The 16,736-nt window shown below is 42.7% G+C and overlaps 2 protein-coding genes across 3 annotated transcripts; both read right to left on the reverse strand.

Annotated features, from left to right (window-relative positions):
* Nucleotides 1-1,155: 1,155 nt before the first annotated feature.
* Nucleotides 1,156-10,780, reverse strand: scp2a (sterol carrier protein 2a). Its single transcript, XM_067252488.1, has 16 exons — nucleotides 10,620-10,780; nucleotides 10,031-10,085; nucleotides 9,852-9,923; nucleotides 9,635-9,766; nucleotides 9,258-9,322; nucleotides 9,019-9,145; nucleotides 8,873-8,936; nucleotides 8,708-8,794; nucleotides 8,439-8,589; nucleotides 8,183-8,330; nucleotides 7,948-8,055; nucleotides 6,031-6,184; nucleotides 5,064-5,160; nucleotides 4,481-4,610; nucleotides 3,372-3,451; nucleotides 1,156-2,228 (listed from the first exon to the last, which is right to left on the reverse strand). The coding sequence occupies exons 1-16, from the start codon at nucleotides 10,770-10,772 to the stop codon at nucleotides 2,133-2,135; spliced, it is 1,719 nt and encodes a 572-aa protein (XP_067108589.1). The 5' UTR covers nucleotides 10,773-10,780; the 3' UTR covers nucleotides 1,156-2,132.
* A 3,585-nt stretch (nucleotides 10,781-14,365) lies between these two features.
* Nucleotides 14,366-16,202, reverse strand: czib (CXXC motif containing zinc binding protein). 2 transcript variants are annotated; one of them, XM_067253563.1, is made up of 8 exons: nucleotides 16,182-16,202; nucleotides 16,000-16,083; nucleotides 15,734-15,790; nucleotides 15,411-15,492; nucleotides 15,304-15,335; nucleotides 15,023-15,100; nucleotides 14,770-14,835; nucleotides 14,366-14,647 (listed from the first exon to the last, which is right to left on the reverse strand). In XM_067253563.1, the coding sequence occupies exons 1-8, from the start codon at nucleotides 16,185-16,187 to the stop codon at nucleotides 14,570-14,572; spliced, it is 483 nt and encodes a 160-aa protein (XP_067109664.1). In that variant the 5' UTR covers nucleotides 16,188-16,202; the 3' UTR covers nucleotides 14,366-14,569. The 2 variants fall into 2 exon arrangements, with proteins under 2 accessions (XP_067109664.1, XP_067109665.1); XM_067253564.1 differs by lacking the exon at nucleotides 14,770-14,835.
* Nucleotides 16,203-16,736: the final 534 nt, after the last annotated feature.

A 16,736-nucleotide genomic window follows, 5' to 3' on the forward strand; every position in this document is an offset into this window, starting at 1 on the left:
TAAGTAGCTTGTTTTAAGTTGTCCTCCTTCATTGGCATGTCCTAGCCAGAGTTTAACAATGCCTAAGCCAGCTACAATACTGCATAACTTGGTTAACCCATACAATCTGTATGATAATCATCTGTCATGAGGAGCCATGTGAGGATAACCCAGATCCCATTAATTGTGGATCCATCCCCGATCCCAGCCTGTTAAGGAGCTATGAGACAACCACTGATGGCTAACCACACGGTTAGCCAACCCAGCTACTAAATGCTAAAAGTCAACCAGTAGGGGATGGCAGGATGTGGATGGCATACGGCAGGAGAGCAGAGGGAGGGGTGCGATTAAGGGCACAGGCTGGATGTGGCATAAGGTGGGAGAGCTAATGGGGTTGGGGTGGGAGTGGAAGCTGAAGCCAAGAGGGGCAGGTCTGATCTGGTCTGGATTAGCTCAAAAAGAAGAACAAATAAATAATACAAAAATCTAATTAGAATTGAAAAAATAAAAAAAAGGGCACCGGATGACCAAACAGGGAATCACACAAACCAATCAAATTGTCAATTTTATCCATTTAGATTCACGAACAAATGGGGCTTAATGGGGGAAACTAAGGGGCGGGCTACAGTCTCTCTGAATCATTCCTCTACTTCTTAGCTAGAGACACTGAGAGTTATGTTCACTTCAGCCATCTCTCTACCTGTCCCACTCAGCAGTTTCTGTTCTTCTAACAGAGAAAAACTGCCTGTTGCCTGTGGGTGTGCTTGTAGGCATGAGTGAGGACACTCCCAAAAGCTTGAACCAATTAATCGATGAAAAACATGACCTTTGACCTCACTGTATGCAGTCAGAATAATGAAAACACTACAACGCTGAGTTAAGACCACAAAGCATGTCTCTAAATAATGCAAGGCAATTAAATAGAAACCTGGAGAGAATATACAATCATTGGAAAGCGACATATGTACATATATATATATACACACATATACACACACAACATACATACAATGGCTTAATTTTTCAGAAGATAGCAATGCAGGGTAACATTCAACTTGTGAAACCATACTTGCTCTGAACCTTCAACTCATAATCAAACAAAGTTTGGAAGGAATGTTGAACTTTGGCCAGACAGGAGCTCATGAATAACAACAAAATCCAACAGTTTCTTGTTTTATTTTGAATATTTGAAAGTGATTACAAATACCACTTAAACAGAAACATTCATCCATCCATCAATATAGCAATTATTTAGCAAAAATTACATACATTTATACAAAATGTTGCTCTCACATTATCTTTAGTCTTTCATTAAAAATGCAATTTCAGAAAGAGTGGCATTTGAGGCACATTGAGTGGTCTTGAGTGGCATTACATCATTATTAAACATTAGAACAGAAATATAAACTATGCTATGGATTGAACTGCAATTGTAACATTAATATTTATGTATATGTTGATATTTGCCTGTGAGTTATTCCCCCTGTGAGTTATTTCCTCTTATGCTACAGTAGCGATGTAAAGAAGAGAACAGTTCCAGTTGAGTATTATTCATTCCCAAAGTGTCAAAGATCACATCAGTCTTAAAGATAATCTGTACACCCCCTTCTAACACAAGCACTTTAAAGCCAGAGCTCAGGCCAAAAGAAACCTTAATTGGATTTCTCGACTGCCATTATCTCTCCATCTCCAAGTTATCTTCATAACAGCAGCTTGTCAGAATGAGGACAGTTAACATTAGTTTGACTCAATTCAACTGTCTGAAGCATTAGGGACCGGATTTCATGATAATAATGCAAGTTAATTATTCAGTCAACTAAATGTCAATAAAGTAGGCTTCATTAGGAAGAGTTAGATTAATTTCTAGGGATCAGGTTAATTTCTCTAAGTCTCTATGTTTCTCATAAAGACTGCAAACAGACAGCAGGACAATAGAAGGTGAGAGAGAGACAGCCAGAGAGAGAGCCAGAGAGAGAGAGAGAAAGAGAGCCAGAGAGAGAGAAAGAGAGCCAGAGAGAGAGAGAGAAAGAGAGCCAGAGAGAGAGCCAGAAAGAGAGCCAGAAAGGAAAGTGTAAGTGCTTGAAAGGATGGTTCATAAAGGAAAAGGACAAGACTGCGCCATTGAGAAAGGAGCAATCCACAAAAGAGGTGATTCAGAGCTTGGCCTTGGCAGCTGTCATCTGAAGGCTCTGCAGCTTCATGGCCATGCCCATGTTCCCAGTGATCTTCAGCTTCCCCTGGAAGAAAGCCTGCGAGGCAGAGGTCAGGGGCGAGACAGAGAGAGAGAGAGAGAGAGAGAGAGAGAGAGAGAGAGAGAGAGAGAGAGAGAGAGAGAGAGAGAGACCAAGTTACAAACCAATAAGTACACTTAAACTAACCCATAGCTGTGGTGAATAAAAACATTGAAAACACAAATAGGCTGGTCTACGGCAAGTGATTGCTTGCCATATTCGTAACCTCTTGATTTTAGAAGACAGCATCTATTTAAACAGCCAAACCATACATAGGGGCATGACTGGGAGGAGGTATATGGGGAGTTTCAGTAGATACCACCATTAGTGTCCACATTTGGGTTGGCATTCAGCATCTCTGAATCCTTGGCAGGCCTCCTACAGGGCTTTTAAAAGGGTTCAGGTTACCCTAGTTGCAGGATTAATTGCGGGGCTTGAAAAGTAGGACAGGAGCTGGCATCAGCGGGCATCGGTGTCAGCCCTAGACTGACCGACAGCCTGCCCCTTGTGTAACCCACAGCAGGTTTACCGCGCCAACCCGCCAGCCAGCCAGTCCCTGAATGGCACAGCCATCACAGCAATGGTGAAGATGGATGATCCAGCCACCCCCCAAAAATCCCCCACCTTTGTCCCCCTTCACCCTGGAGAGTTATAAAACCTTGAGAAGGAAGAAGTTAGGATATGCAAGTATGTGTGTGCTTACGCTTGAGTAAGTGTTTTTTTAAAGTCACCCCAACAATCACGTAAGCAGCATCTTGTTAGTGATGTGCAGAGTGCACTTAGTACATTTGGAGACCTTGGACAAAATCTCAGTCGACCAAGCGAGCGAGCGAGAGCGAGCGGGAGAGCGAGCGGGAGAGCGAGAGAGAGAGCGAGCGAGGGGGTGAGAGAGAGAAAGAAAGAGAGCTACAGCTGTAAATAATCCTCTTCAGTGACAACCGTAAATATAAAGTCCTTCCAACTCCCTACTAAGTCGCTTTGGATAAAAGCATTTGCTAAATATATAAATTTACTCAACATCTTGGTGCTTTCATCCACGTACATACAGGAGAACCAGAGTACTCTAGTGTTTAGAGCATCATATTCAACGTGTCTGAGTCATGTAACATGGAGTGATGCCTGGTAACAGGAGGCCCTGCTAATCATATTCCACACACTTACCGTCTGAGGATTCATCTGGCCAGTCATCAATGCCATCAGGTCCTCATCCCCCATGGCTATGGTGCAGTCTGCCTTCTTGTCTAACAACCAGATCATTACAGTCAATTATTCATTTTGTTAAGTAGTGGCCTCGAATCTATCGATCTAATTCTACAGTTGGTTGCAAATTATTGGCCACATTTCGAAATAATGAAAGGCATAGGGGCCCTCCAACTGTCAACTTTTATGCTTGTGCAATGATGCGAATCGGTAAATCTTACCATCCCTAGGGAATCTATGAGCTCTTCTCTGAAACGGTATACTGTCCATGTTATTTAAACTTGTCAATTTATTTCGATAAATGTCTTCTACCTCCAGACAAGAGCTCATTTAAGGAAGTGTATAACTGAAGACCGACTTTAGTCCCCTTTCAACAAAGACAATATGTGTGGCGGCCTGGGGAAACCCTTCACATGGTGAACATTTGACTGACTTTCTGGCATTATACATATTTGGAAACTTCAAAGTCCCCTGAATACAAATCTTTTTAAATCACTCAGATATCTTTATCACAACTGAAGTTACATCATTTTAAAGTTGACCTGTGTCAAAAAGTGATAAGGGAGAAAACTGCATTCAAAGATTCCACTCCGTTTCATTCTAATTCTGTGGCGAATATGGAAAGGAAATCCATTTGTTCGTAATCACGTTGTGAATGTAAATGTCAGTTTAACTATATGTTTTAACTTAATAACTTCTCAGCAAGTCATTTTTAAGTTAAACAGCCTGACTTCATTGATCAGTTGTTTGGGGCTGCTGCAGCACTCAAAAGAGCAGGCAAACTGAGCATTTGATTTGACATGGCTTGAAAATCTTGCTAGCTGACATGTCCAAAAACCGTTGAAAGTAACTGTTTTTCATAAGTAATCATACTTTTTGTACATTACAATGAAGTTCCGGTTGTTAACTATACAAAACATCAAAAATCTCAATTTGGACAGAAAACAATTTTTTTTAATGGCTTTTAGCCAACAATGAGCGGCCGCAACATCCGACGGGTTTCCGCAGGTCGCCACGCATATGTTAAAACTGTGAAAGACCTTGCCCTCTAGTGAAGTGTGTTGGCACACCTGTGTCGTTGCTGACGGAACCTTTGCCATTCTTCACGTCCACCACCCACAGAGCCTCCTTCCCCTCCGGGCCGTCCTTCACCTTAAACGCAAAGACACCTCCTATCTTCTTGACTAACCCCTCACCCTCCTGTAGAAGGACAGAGAGAAGGAGGGGGAGAGAGGACAAAGTGAGAAAGACAAAGAGAGAGGACTTGAAGAGCATTTCAATGGTTTGTCCGTTTTTCAATCAATCCACAAATCACGCATTTCAAGGTATCATGATCCTAGGTTTCTCTGTACCTTGGTAAAGATACAGTTCTTGTACAGCAAAATTAAAATTTTGCTCATTTAAATTAAGTTAAGTTATTTAGACTCATTTCAGGGTGAGTCGAACCTGCGCCGAAATATAAGATTAGAACTTCGGACTTTCGGCTGGTGGGGGGGGGGTACGTGCTGGTTTAGGGGTACATCATGCGTCCGGATTGTTGTTTGGACAAACCTGCCCCCACTGCTAAAAAAAAATCCTAAAGGAAACACTGGTATAAAACAACTGTATATACATTATGTATATACACAGAGACAGAGAGACAGATGCAGGTACCTCCTGTAGTTTCTTCTCGATCTCTTGAAAGACAGAGAAGGTTTTGAAGTCCTCTAGACCACCGGGGGCGCTGGTAGGCACTGCTGCCACCGGAGAGCTGCAGCACACCAACAAACAAGTCTTTCTACATCAGCATTCCAAAAACTACAGTACAGTCTATCCTCTGGGGACCACTTGATTACGAGTAAATGCACATTTATTTGACTAGATGCTTTTGTTTTGAGCTGGGCATGCCTAAATACTGTTTTGTGCTTACTAGTATCTCAACTGACTTTTTCATGTGTATTCTGTAAAGGCAGGACTGAGACACACTGTTCTAGATTAGCATTCTGAGTGATACTGTAGCTAGCTTTGGTATGCATCCAGAAAGACTGTACCAAGATACACATCTGTCTGGTTTGAGCCTAAATTGAACCTAATTCTGGACTAAAAACATAATTGGAGATCCACGTCATGGTCTTCTTCCAGGAACACTAAGTGAGTAGAGGGGACCGGCTCTATTTAACCAATTATGAGTCACTGAATTGATGCGCAATGCACAAGGGTGGTTGCACTGTACATCATGTACACGTTTTCAAAGTACAAGCTGTGTACCAAAGAAGTGAAAGTACACAGAGTGCTCTCTAGCCCAGGGAGGATCAGATCATAAGCAAAAATGTTTGTTTAAATTATTGATTACATGCACAGTATGTCCTAGGCCAAATCAACCTCTGGTAAAGAATATTACTTTGTCACATGAAACTGCATTTTTAGGAATAGATCATGTATTAGTTGTAACAGCACAAATAAACTAGAGGTATGATAAGCAGCTCAAATATGGTATAACAAGTCCCTTCTTAAGCTTGTGTGTGTGTGTGTGTGTGTGTGTGTGTGTGTGTGTGTGGACATCAGACTAGTTTACAGCTTCTAAAAAGAGGTTTACATGATGCTTGCTGGTGCTTGCGCTGGCTAGCTGCCAGAGGCTCACCTGTCTTCCTGAGGGAACCCCATCCTGTAAAGAGCCACGACAACGGCTCCTCCTAGGCCGATGTTATGCTGCAGGCCGACCTTTGCCTTGTGGACTTGCCTCTTATCTGCCTCCCCTCGCAGCTGCCAGCACAGCTCAGCACACTGGGCCAGACCTGATCAATCGACCACACAGTTAGCATCGAGAACATTAGGATACTTGGCCATATCTGAGTAATCAACCACAGAGGAGGAGAAGGGAACGGGATCGACATACTGAGAAATCTGACAAAGAGTATGTGGGCACACGCACACTCACATCAAACCAATTATTGCCCAGGCCACGGTCAATATACGTTGGTATATTCAGTTGAATGTGTGTGTCCAAGAGTATGAGTCCGCTAACAGGACAAATACGTGCTTCAACAGAAACACTGGTACATCACACGGTCCTAGTCCTCCGAGAGCTGGAACCTGATTTCTAATGCAAACTGGCCAGATGGACCCAAAAGCACAGCCGTCCAGATCACACCCTCCCTTCCAAAAAACCCTGACATGACATACTTTCCTATAGCAATTAGAAAAAAACTGATGATAGTCACAAATAGATACCAAAGAAATCAGAGACCACATCACAGTGTATTTGTCCATCTCTGCGACACACCGTATATCTAGGAAGAGCTCCTGGCACCAGATGGGGGCGGATGTGCGTGTTTACACAACATCCTTGGGACTTCATCTCCGTCTGCTCTGCCACAGTGGAAAAAGGGTGACAACTTAACACCCCTCCTTAATCTCGCCGGGCCCTTACTCCTGTGTCAGCATTAAAGCTAAGCATTTCATCCCATTTCGCTAATGGGCTTTGATGCCTTCCTATTATCCCAGCAAGATGAAGGAATTAAAAAAGGGTAAAGACCTTTTCATGCAGCCGCTCTTACCCTGAGCGCAACCGTTCCAATCTGTAGGGTTCTTCTCATTCTGGATGAATGTGTAGAAGGCCTTATGACAGCTGCTATGACAGAGTAGTCAGGTTAACCGGCAATTGGACCACTGCTTCCTTGGTCCTAACCATCTCTCTGGCCCCCAGCCTTAACCCCCAGCAACAAAAACCCCAAGCCTCTAGACGAGCACATAGCCATAAGGGAAAAACGGAGTGTGTTTGTCTTGAGGCCACTCCCGCTGTGAAGGCCACACTGTGACCATGGTAGAAGAAGCCGCTAACCCCTAGTAGGGAGAGTCAACGTGTTGTGCAATATACAGAGTTCTAAACACTAAACCGTGGCTGTGGCTGTGTGGGGCAGCCAGGTTGGCCAAGCCGCTAGAGCACTGAGGATCTCACGCGGTATCCAGGCCAGGGGTTAGCGCATTAGCGCCAGGATTAGGAGCAAGATCAGGGATCAGGAGTCAGAGAAGCAGTGAAAGACTGGGCATTACAAAGCCCCCGGGGCGCGAGTGGTCGAAGGCTGAGAAATTAGACAATATATTACCACGGCAACGACCGAGCAGCGACTCAAACAAAGAAAGTTTAGAGAGAACGAGAAAAGTGGAAACGTCTTGTTTCACATGGCTGTGAAACTGAGCATTTTGCTAATTGTTTCTCTGGCATTTTAGCATTGTCTAGGGACTACCCAAGACAGCCTGCCAAGTCCACAGCCTGTGAGACTCACACACACGGATGGATGGATCGACACAGACTTAGTACAGAAAAAGCTTGCTTCCATTCCTGTGAGACAAGAGCCCTCTAGTGGCCATTAAAAATACGCAGAGACGAAAAACGAAGTACTGTTTCTGATCAACTTCAAGAGTTGCTTATAGGATGACGTACTCCCTTCTCTCACAACCTGGAAATAATATTTCCAGGTCGTGTATGCCAATAGCATATATTGTAAGCCTTCGTGAGCAGAGTTGTGGAGGTCAGAGGTTAGCAAGCTGGGTGTACCTGTGGCTCCCAGAGGATGTCCTTTGGAGATGAGCCCTCCGCTGGGGTTAACCACCCACTTGCCCCCGTACGTGTTGTCTCCCCTGTCTATCAGCTCTCCGGCCTTCCCTGTACACAACACATCCAGACAGGAAACAAACTTTGATGTTGCATCATAAGGGCAATGGATCAGTGTCGGTGCTTTCGGAGCTCTCGTTCTATTCGTGCTGAGTTGACTGTGGGTCTCCATGCTCACCCTCAGGACATAGCCCCAGGGCCTCGTACGTGATCAGCTCATTGGCTGAGAAGCAGTCGTGGAGCTCGATGACGTCGACGTCACTGGGCTTGAGGCCGGCCGTCTCGAAGCACTTCTGAGCTGCCAGCTTTGACATGTCGTACCCCACCTGAGGAAAACAAACCGTTAGCAACCGTTGTCCTCTCTGGTGAGCTCAATAAAGACTGGAACAAACTGATCTCAGACAAGGCCCAACGTCACAGAGTCTCTTCCTTACCATCTTCATGCAGCTGTTCTCCTCGAACGTGCTGGAGAGGTCCGTCACCATCTCCTGGGCCAGGATCTCCACCGCCTGTCCCTCCAGACCGTGGCGCCTCACAAAGTCCTCGCTGGCCAGGACGGCTGCTCCAGCACCATCTGACGTGGGGCTGGAAGTAGAACCAGTTGGACTGTTTTTAGGCTTGCAGTTCGAGAAGAAACTAGTCAGGACGCTTGGGTCCCTGTACGTTGCTTTGGATAAAAGCATCTGTTAAATGAATACATTACCAGCATTGTAGAAGAGTGAGGAACTCAAACACTTTTCTGGAATTAATGACCTGCTCCAAGCTGTACTCATCTCGAAACTGGGAGTACCTATTCAATAGAAGACATGCAAGTTAAAATACAAAAATGTAATTTAATTGAATGTAAATTGAAATGAATAAGCCTTACGGGTTGTTGGTGGAATGCTTGTGGTTCTTCCATGCAATCTTGGCAAAGTGCTCTGGTTTAGTGCCTGGAAGAAACACAAACATTAACTGAAACCAACCAGACAGATTTAAAAGCTTTGGTAAAAATGCCACGTCGGTGCGTCCTACCATATTTCTCCATGTGCTCTCTGCCGGCGTTGCCAAACATCTGGGGAGCAGCCGGGGCAGCCACCATCCCATAGCGGTTGATCATCACTTCCATGTGCTTATCCATAGGGTTGGTCCTGTCCATGTACTACACATCAAAGTCATAAATGATGTCAATATCAATAAATGATTCCCATTTTGCACATTGTTTACATCTAAGTATTATGATTTGCCATTTTCCTTAAGTGCTCATTTTGTACCTTTGAGGATAAGGAACCCCTCTCCATCTTCTCAAACCCAAGAGCTAGCACACAGTCAACCAGTCCTGCAAAGCCAGTTGAACACAATTCATCAGACACATAAAGTGCAGCAAAACAGTGAATACCGCATATGCTCTGGGAATTATGTTTATCTGTGGCAAATTATTTGGAATTGGCCTGAGGTTTCATATCTAGCCATGGAATAACGAAAGGACACCTAGGGCTAATGCCACCTGGTCTGGATAAAACTCCTGCCATGTGAACCAAGGTTTGTTGGTTCACTACCAACCATGTCCCTTAGTAGCCAGGTTTCTTGGTTCACTACCATTCACTTAGTCACTATTACAGAGGGGATGCTATGAGAGGGGACCACTGACCTCCCTGCACCAGCTGGCGAGCCATGAACAGGGCAGTGGAGCCAGTGGAGCAGTTGTTGTTGACATTGATGATGGGGATGCCAGACAGACCCAGGCCGTGGTAGATGGCCCTTTGGCCACAGGTGGAGTCACCTGCAGAAAGACAGAAGGGAGGTCGAGTGGAACAGGAGGATTACACACTGAAACAGCACTGAGTTATTGTAGTCTGTTCACTTACCATACACATAGCCCACACAGGCTTGCTCTATGGCAGAGTAGGGTATACCAGCATCTGCTAAGGCCTTCTGACCTGTTAAAAATGAATGACGGTGACTCAAAGTTGAGGGACTGCATTTAGACAAAACATGAGAGCAGCTAGAAGCGTTTCTCTCTTTAAAGTAATGAAATGACAAACACCTGCTTCCTTGGCCATGTCTGGGTAGTCAAAGTCTTCCAATCCAGGCTTCTCAAACTAGAGAGAGAGAGAAGAATATGTTGGACCACAGTGACAGACAGCGACACTAGGGGACGCAATGTAGCATTTAGTTTATCTGTACCTTACTGGATGACCCTTAACACAGTAACAATGACCATGGAGTTTTGGACTGTGATAAGCTTAGTAGCCAATTCTTGTATTGGCAAAATTTTGTTTGAGACATTACTATATATATATATATAAAATATGTAGCCACAAGCTAACGAGCTAATTTCGACAACAATACAGTACGACCATGTCCATCCAAGGACAGATAACTCGTTAACCATGCCAAAACTTGGCATGGCATTTGAAAATACTAGCCTACCTATTTAGAAATAACGCTTCAGTTGCATTGTAGAAAGTGCAAAGAGTTAGTGAGCTAGTAAACCACTATTTAACTGCTAACTTAGTTGACAGCTAGCAAGCTAGAACAGTAGCTGCAATGGTTAGCAGTCTAGTTAGCCAGCTACTGTGGCAGTACAGTACGCAAATGAATCCATTAGCTCACGACATGCACAAACGATTTACCTTTGTCATTCCTACTCCAATGACAAACACCCTGTTCCTTTGAGGTGCCATGATCGGTGTCCTTCTACAAGAGGTTCCAGAAAGTGAGTGAACCAAGGGAAAGATGTCAGGTTTCCTTATCCTACTCTGCTTGATGGCTACCTTTGCTCGCATTACCCACAATGCTTTTCTCGTGGTTAGGGTTAGCGACATTAGGTGCGTACACAAGTCTGTGTTCTAGAAAGAATGGTCTGGAGTCGCATATGTCCGATAATATCAGCTGAGGGGTGATTGACTGTGTTTTGGGGGTATTTCACACTGTTCCTTAAGGTCTCCGAATAGGGTATGTAACATTGGTTGGGTTGAAAATGGCCCGGGTGCTGTTCTATGCCCCCTGATAGATCCTCTGAAATTTTCCCAGGAAAAAACACTAAGTCTTCTCATTTTATGGTATGCTCCTGAATATATAGATGAGCAGCGCGCTGATTGGTTGGTTTACAACGAGTGACGCTGTGGAGCAAAGACGCTACACGGCCAACAGCACTCACTGAAACAAGGTGGAGACTTGAAATAAAAACGTACAAATAAATCGATTGTGTCTACACAACACTGTTTTCAACAGATTGACTAGATATCATTTGAAATGATAACGTTAGTTGTTTCCACGTCTGTTGTCGAAGCAAACTGGATCGACTTAGGTGGGTAGAACGTTACAGCTTAGCAACCAAACTATATCGTGATAATGTTATCCTGTAGGCCTACCTCACACAAAGAAGGTTCACTTCTCTTATTCTTTGAAACATTCTGTTATAGTGGGGAAGAATCACAAACACCACCATCCTCAGCACTACAAGCATAAGAGTGGGTATTCTTGATCTTTATTTTTTTCAAAGTGATAGCGGCCTTCATATCTTCAATATCGTCGGGACGTTCCACAGGGGCGATTCTAGGGTCAGACCTTTAGGGGGGCTCATCCCCCAATGAGAATGGGACATCTGTGCCATGAAATTAACTACGTACTTCTCCTCTTCTTTAACCCTTGTGCTACCTTCGGGTCACATGACCCAAAGGTTCACAACGATTTTACCAAATACAAAAACAAATAAAAAGCATTTTCTTTTAAACTTCGCAATGTGGGGGGTCTGACACTGCCCGACGGTTAAAAGAAAATGCTTTTTATTTGTTTTTGTATGCGGTAAAGTTGTCGCAATACGACAGTGGGTCACAATGACTGGTGGGTCAGAATGACCCGAAGATAACACAAGGTGCATGGCGACACTGGATATTAGACCTGTTTAAAGCCCTTTGAACCTGTAATTGTTTGTCATCTGTCACTAACAGACACGTTTTCAAACTCTTATGTTAGAGCACTAAAACTTATTTAAGATAATAATAATTCATAAAAATTACATTTTTGTAAAAACGTTTTTAATTTGTTTTAGGGGTGCTGAGATGAAATTTAGGTGTGCTTGAGCACCCCTAAAAAGAGTCTAAAATCGCCACGTCAGCCAACCCTTCTACATCCCTGGCCGTACCCGGAAGAATTTGTCGCTAATGGCTTTCAAAAACTCGCAGTCTAATTTGAATAAAGGCTATTGATAACATGCCTCTGAAGTTTTACTTTTTGCACCATTACAATACTTATAGGCAACTAGTCATCATATCTTCCGCTCCATGAAACACGTTAATGCTAAGTAGTAGCCTACACATGGTTCTTTAATGTATTTGCATTGTACTAAAATGCATTCATTTTCAATGGGCATAAACAGGTGCAGCCCACATTTTTCAACATTAACATTTCAGTATAACATTATAGAATAGAAAAATTGGGGGTGGGGGTGGGGTTGTGCATTATAGGCCCCTGTGGTGCGGCCTAAGCTTTTGTCCTTAATGGCATTTTCTTCCCCTTACATTATTACTTTTACTTTTATACTTTAACCCTCGTGCTGCCTTCGGGTCACATGACCCAAAGGTTCATAACGAACTATCGTTGTGTTTACCCAATTTTACCCAATACAAAAACAAATAAAAATAATTTTCTTTTAACCTTCGCAATGTGGGGGGTCTGAGACAGCCCAACGGTTAAAAGAAAATGCTTCACTTTGTTTTTGTATGCGGTAAAGTTGTCGCAATACGACGGTGGGTCACAATGACTGATGGGTCAGAACGACCCGAAGATAACACAAGGGTTAAGTAGTTTTGAAACCAGTACTTTTATACTTTTACTTGAGTAAAACGCTTGAGTTGATACTTCAACTTCTACAGAAGTATTTTTAAACCCTAGCATCTACACTTCTACTCGAGTAATGAATGTGAATACTTTTGACACCTCTATATCTCGCACCCCCTCTATCCACCACATCACTTACAACAGCTCCACTGGCCTCCGGTTCAGTCCCGTATACAATTCAAAATCCTCCTGTTTACATTCAAGGCCATCCACAACCTCGCCCCCGTACTTGTCTAATCTCCTCCAGGGTCCCACTACCTCCTGCTCCCTCAGATCCTCTTCCTCCATTCACCTGTCTGTCCCCTCTGCCTGTCTCACTACCATGGGGAGTAGAGCATTTAGCCACTCTGCTCCCCGTCTCTGGAATGCACTACCACCCCAACTAAGAAATATTGACTCATTCCCCCATTTCAAATCGGAACTCAAAACCCATCTGTTTAAAACTACATATTCCATTTGATGTTAATTACGCTGCCTGCTTCTGTTGTTTTTAAGGTTGTTGTATTCTTTGTTTTTGCTGTTTTTAAATGTATTTTATATCCTGTACGGTGTCCTTGAGTGCCGAGAAAGGCGCCTTTAAATAAAAAGTATTATTATTATATCAGCACTAAAATCAGCAAATTCCTCTAGGAAGAGGAAATATGGGCCAGGGGGGCGATACAGAGTGGCTATACAAAATGAGGGGGGAGGGACAGGAGTAGTAGCATTATTCCTCTTTAATGTAGTTGGTGGTTTCATGCTAATTATTTCAAATGTTTTGAAGGTGTTCACAGATTTTAGGCTGAGGTTGAATCTGGCTTCATACATCATAGCAACACCACCACCTTTCTTTGAGACACGAGGAATGTGCGAGTACCCGAAATTCGGAGGCGATGTTTCATTCAGAGAAAAGTTTGTCAGGTTTTATCCAGGTTTTGGTGAGTCGAATCAGGTCCAGGCTGCATTCAGACATCAGATCATTAATCAAAACGGCCTTTGTGGATAGGGATCTGATATTTAGGACAACGGGGGAGCAAGGCTGAATACAAGTTAAATTGGTATAATTCCTAACATATAAAGGTTAAATGTAAAAAAAAATACGAAATAAACAATTGAAGGCCGAGACTTTTTGGAAAAAGGGCGGGGGACTGACACCGTCTCAATGGGAAAAACGACATCAGCAACCACATATCCCCAAGATCCACCAGGGCCTTCGATTCAAGGTGCGAGGGCTTGATTGTGAGTCGTACAGTGACCGAATATGGGAAATATATTATTGGAAACAAATGAGGAAAATAATTTCTTACTTGTAGTGTAGGTGACACTTGGGTGCTTTGCCCTTCACAGTGATGGCATAGGTTATGAAATGTATAGGTTAATGTGTGAATAAGACAGCTAAATTCCTCCTAAAACTGGAATGGTGTGATGGCATTTGTAAGGAAATGTTGTCAAGTGAACTTTGCATAGTCATGTTCTAGAGTACACAATCAGGCACATGCCTCATACGGGCTGTGTATGTTAACAGTATTTTATGGGAAAAAAATGTCAGTTAAGATAATTCCATTTATCACTTATCAACTTTATTGAGGCTGTGAAAAAATGGCTAGCCACAAATCTCTTCCAATCCAGAGGATTCAGTTGGGCGTTCCAACAAGTCCCTCCACACAGCTACTTTGTCAAGTCAGCAACGGTTCTGTCCTTTACCCGGTAAACATCCATCTGGTTATTTTTTTGGCTGCTAAGATCCTGTCACTTGAGGTTATCAGCGTTTGATGAATTGGTGTGTGACCTCATATATGCCCACTGACTCTTTGATCTTCTCGTCATAGTCCGTCCAGTCCTGAAATAATAAAAACACTATTACAGTAATATTATTCTTCATTGACACATGAAATGTGAATCTCCTCATCATGGACCTAGCTTTGAAAAGATGAAGTTTCATCAACCAAAAAAAACACTCACTTTTTCTAGTAAGTTAATTTCAGGAAACTGAGTTCCAGACTCTGCCCCTTGTGCAGCAAAGCCAGCCTGGAGAGCATTTGTGTTTCAGCAGAATAAATAGGAAATGACAGTGAAATACTAACAACATAAGTACAAGTTAAATACATTATTTTAATAATAATTTGGTGCAATTTGCATTTATTGGAGAAATGTATTTATTTGAGAATTCCACTTTACCCATTGCAGAATCACTATAGACAAGGGCAGCTCTCACCTGGGGTTGGAAATCTACAGGTTCCAGGCCTCGACACTCAAACTGCACCATGGTCTTAAACTTCTCACTGTCCTCAGCCTTCCAAGACACACACAAGACACTATATCAGACAATAAAAATATCTGAGTATGCTACTTTATGTAGACACTTGTGTAAAGAGCAAGTTTGCACCAGAAATCTTTGGACAACACTGTCTTTGGTTATTATTTTGGGTATTCTGATTATAACTTAAGTTTCACAGGATGGAGGAAGAAAGGAACGTAGTGTGTAACGCTACTTACATTGTACGGCGTGATGGCATCCCCCAAAATATCTGTGGGAAAACATTTCTTTCAGTGTCAACATATGATGATCATCGATTCCAGGTTTGTTATGTTTTGCTGCTTACCAATTGAATTCTCCCTGGCACAGAGTTTGCACTTCTGCACCATACTGGCACTACCTCTGCCTCCTTTCAGTGGTACACTGTCCTGGGCAATGAATGTGCACAATGAATTATACAAAAGACATCCTTATATTTAGATCCTTTCTGGCCTGTTCTTAAAACAGTTCAATGTCAACATTCTATGTAAACAAAGAAATAATGACTAGTGAACATCTGTCACACTACTGTTAATAAAGACTGGAAGACTGTTCCACAACAGGCCCCTGGACAGACTGGGTCTGAAAGGGACCACACAAAACACTCAGACAATGCTTGTATTTGCTTACCATAAGGTTTATGTACTGCCATTTATCTGATATCTCTCCACAATTGCCACATTTCAGCTGTATGAAGAAATGTAGTTGATATGTGACATTTAGGTTCAGAACACGGTTATACAGAACTGCTAAGATTGTTTAATGTATTGGATGCTGGCAGCATTTAAGGGAAGCAAGGTAATATTGCAAACCCAGGAAAGATGTTTAGATGGAGTAACGTTATATGTCAAACAAATGGAAACAAATGGAAAAGAATGTAATAGTAGCCTGCATACCTTCAAAAACCAGCGGAAGTCTTCTCCTACCGGCCGTAGGTTTGTGACATTCTCCAATGTCGCCTTGAACTGCAGACCAAATTTCTGTCACAGGTCAAAATAAATAAATAAAAACATTACTCACTGAAAAAATAAAAAACATTGACATGCTAGCATGCTCTGTGCGCTACGGCTGGTCTTACCACCATCTTGATTCATTCCACGTAAACATGCAAGCATGCGTAGTCTTGTTTTGTGGTAAGAGCGCGCTCTAGTGGAAACCGTACACATCTCACTAGCATGAGTATTTATTTTCTTGCATTATTGGTTGTTGTTGAACATTCTTGAAATCATTTTTACAGGTGCAATTCCAAATGTCACAATGTTACGTATGTAAAAAATCACGACACGCTCCAGTCATGTATTTATCCAGTCTGAACTCCAGATTCACATATAATGCAAAAGCATTTATTGCAACATTCAATCAACACTTCAATTCAACAATCACTCAAAAATGTCAAGGTACAAATCAATTTCCATTCAACCATTTGGATGATGCAGACTAAATCACTGACATATAAAAGCTATTTAACAGACAATGTTATACACTTTGCTTAATCATGGAATACGTTTTTTTATTGTGGATACTTACACATGACCCTGAGGCAGATTGACAGAGGCAGTGTGGTAGGTCATGTCTTGAGTCTTTCAGACATTAGTAGGCTGGCATTATTGTATTGCTGTATATAAAAGCATTG

Source organism: Osmerus mordax, chromosome 16 (assembly GCF_038355195.1).
Source record: "Osmerus mordax isolate fOsmMor3 chromosome 16, fOsmMor3.pri, whole genome shotgun sequence".
In the NCBI taxonomy this organism is placed as follows: domain Eukaryota; kingdom Metazoa; phylum Chordata; class Actinopteri; order Osmeriformes; family Osmeridae; genus Osmerus; species Osmerus mordax.

Excerpts from the sequence above, each read along its gene's own strand:
- czib (XM_067253563.1), bottom strand. Across the intron at positions 15,336-15,410 it reads TGCCAGGGAGAATTCAATTG|ATATTTTGGGGGATGCCATC; the intron begins GTAAGCAGCAAA and ends GTTTTCCCACAG. Across the intron at positions 14,836-15,022 it reads CTGTAGATTTCCAACCCCAG|GCTGGCTTTGCTGCACAAGG; the intron begins GTGAGAGCTGCC and ends AATGCTCTCCAG.
- scp2a (XM_067252488.1), bottom strand. The coding sequence starts at position 10,772 with ATGCGAGCAAAGGTAGCCATCAAGCAGAGTAGGATAAGGAAACCTGAC. Across the intron at positions 8,795-8,872 it reads AAGCATTCCACCAACAACCC|GTACTCCCAGTTTCGAGATG; the intron begins GTAAGGCTTATT and ends TCTATTGAATAG. Across the intron at positions 6,185-7,947 it reads ACATCCTCTGGGAGCCACAG|GTCTGGCCCAGTGTGCTGAG; the intron begins GTACACCCAGCT and ends TCGATTGATCAG.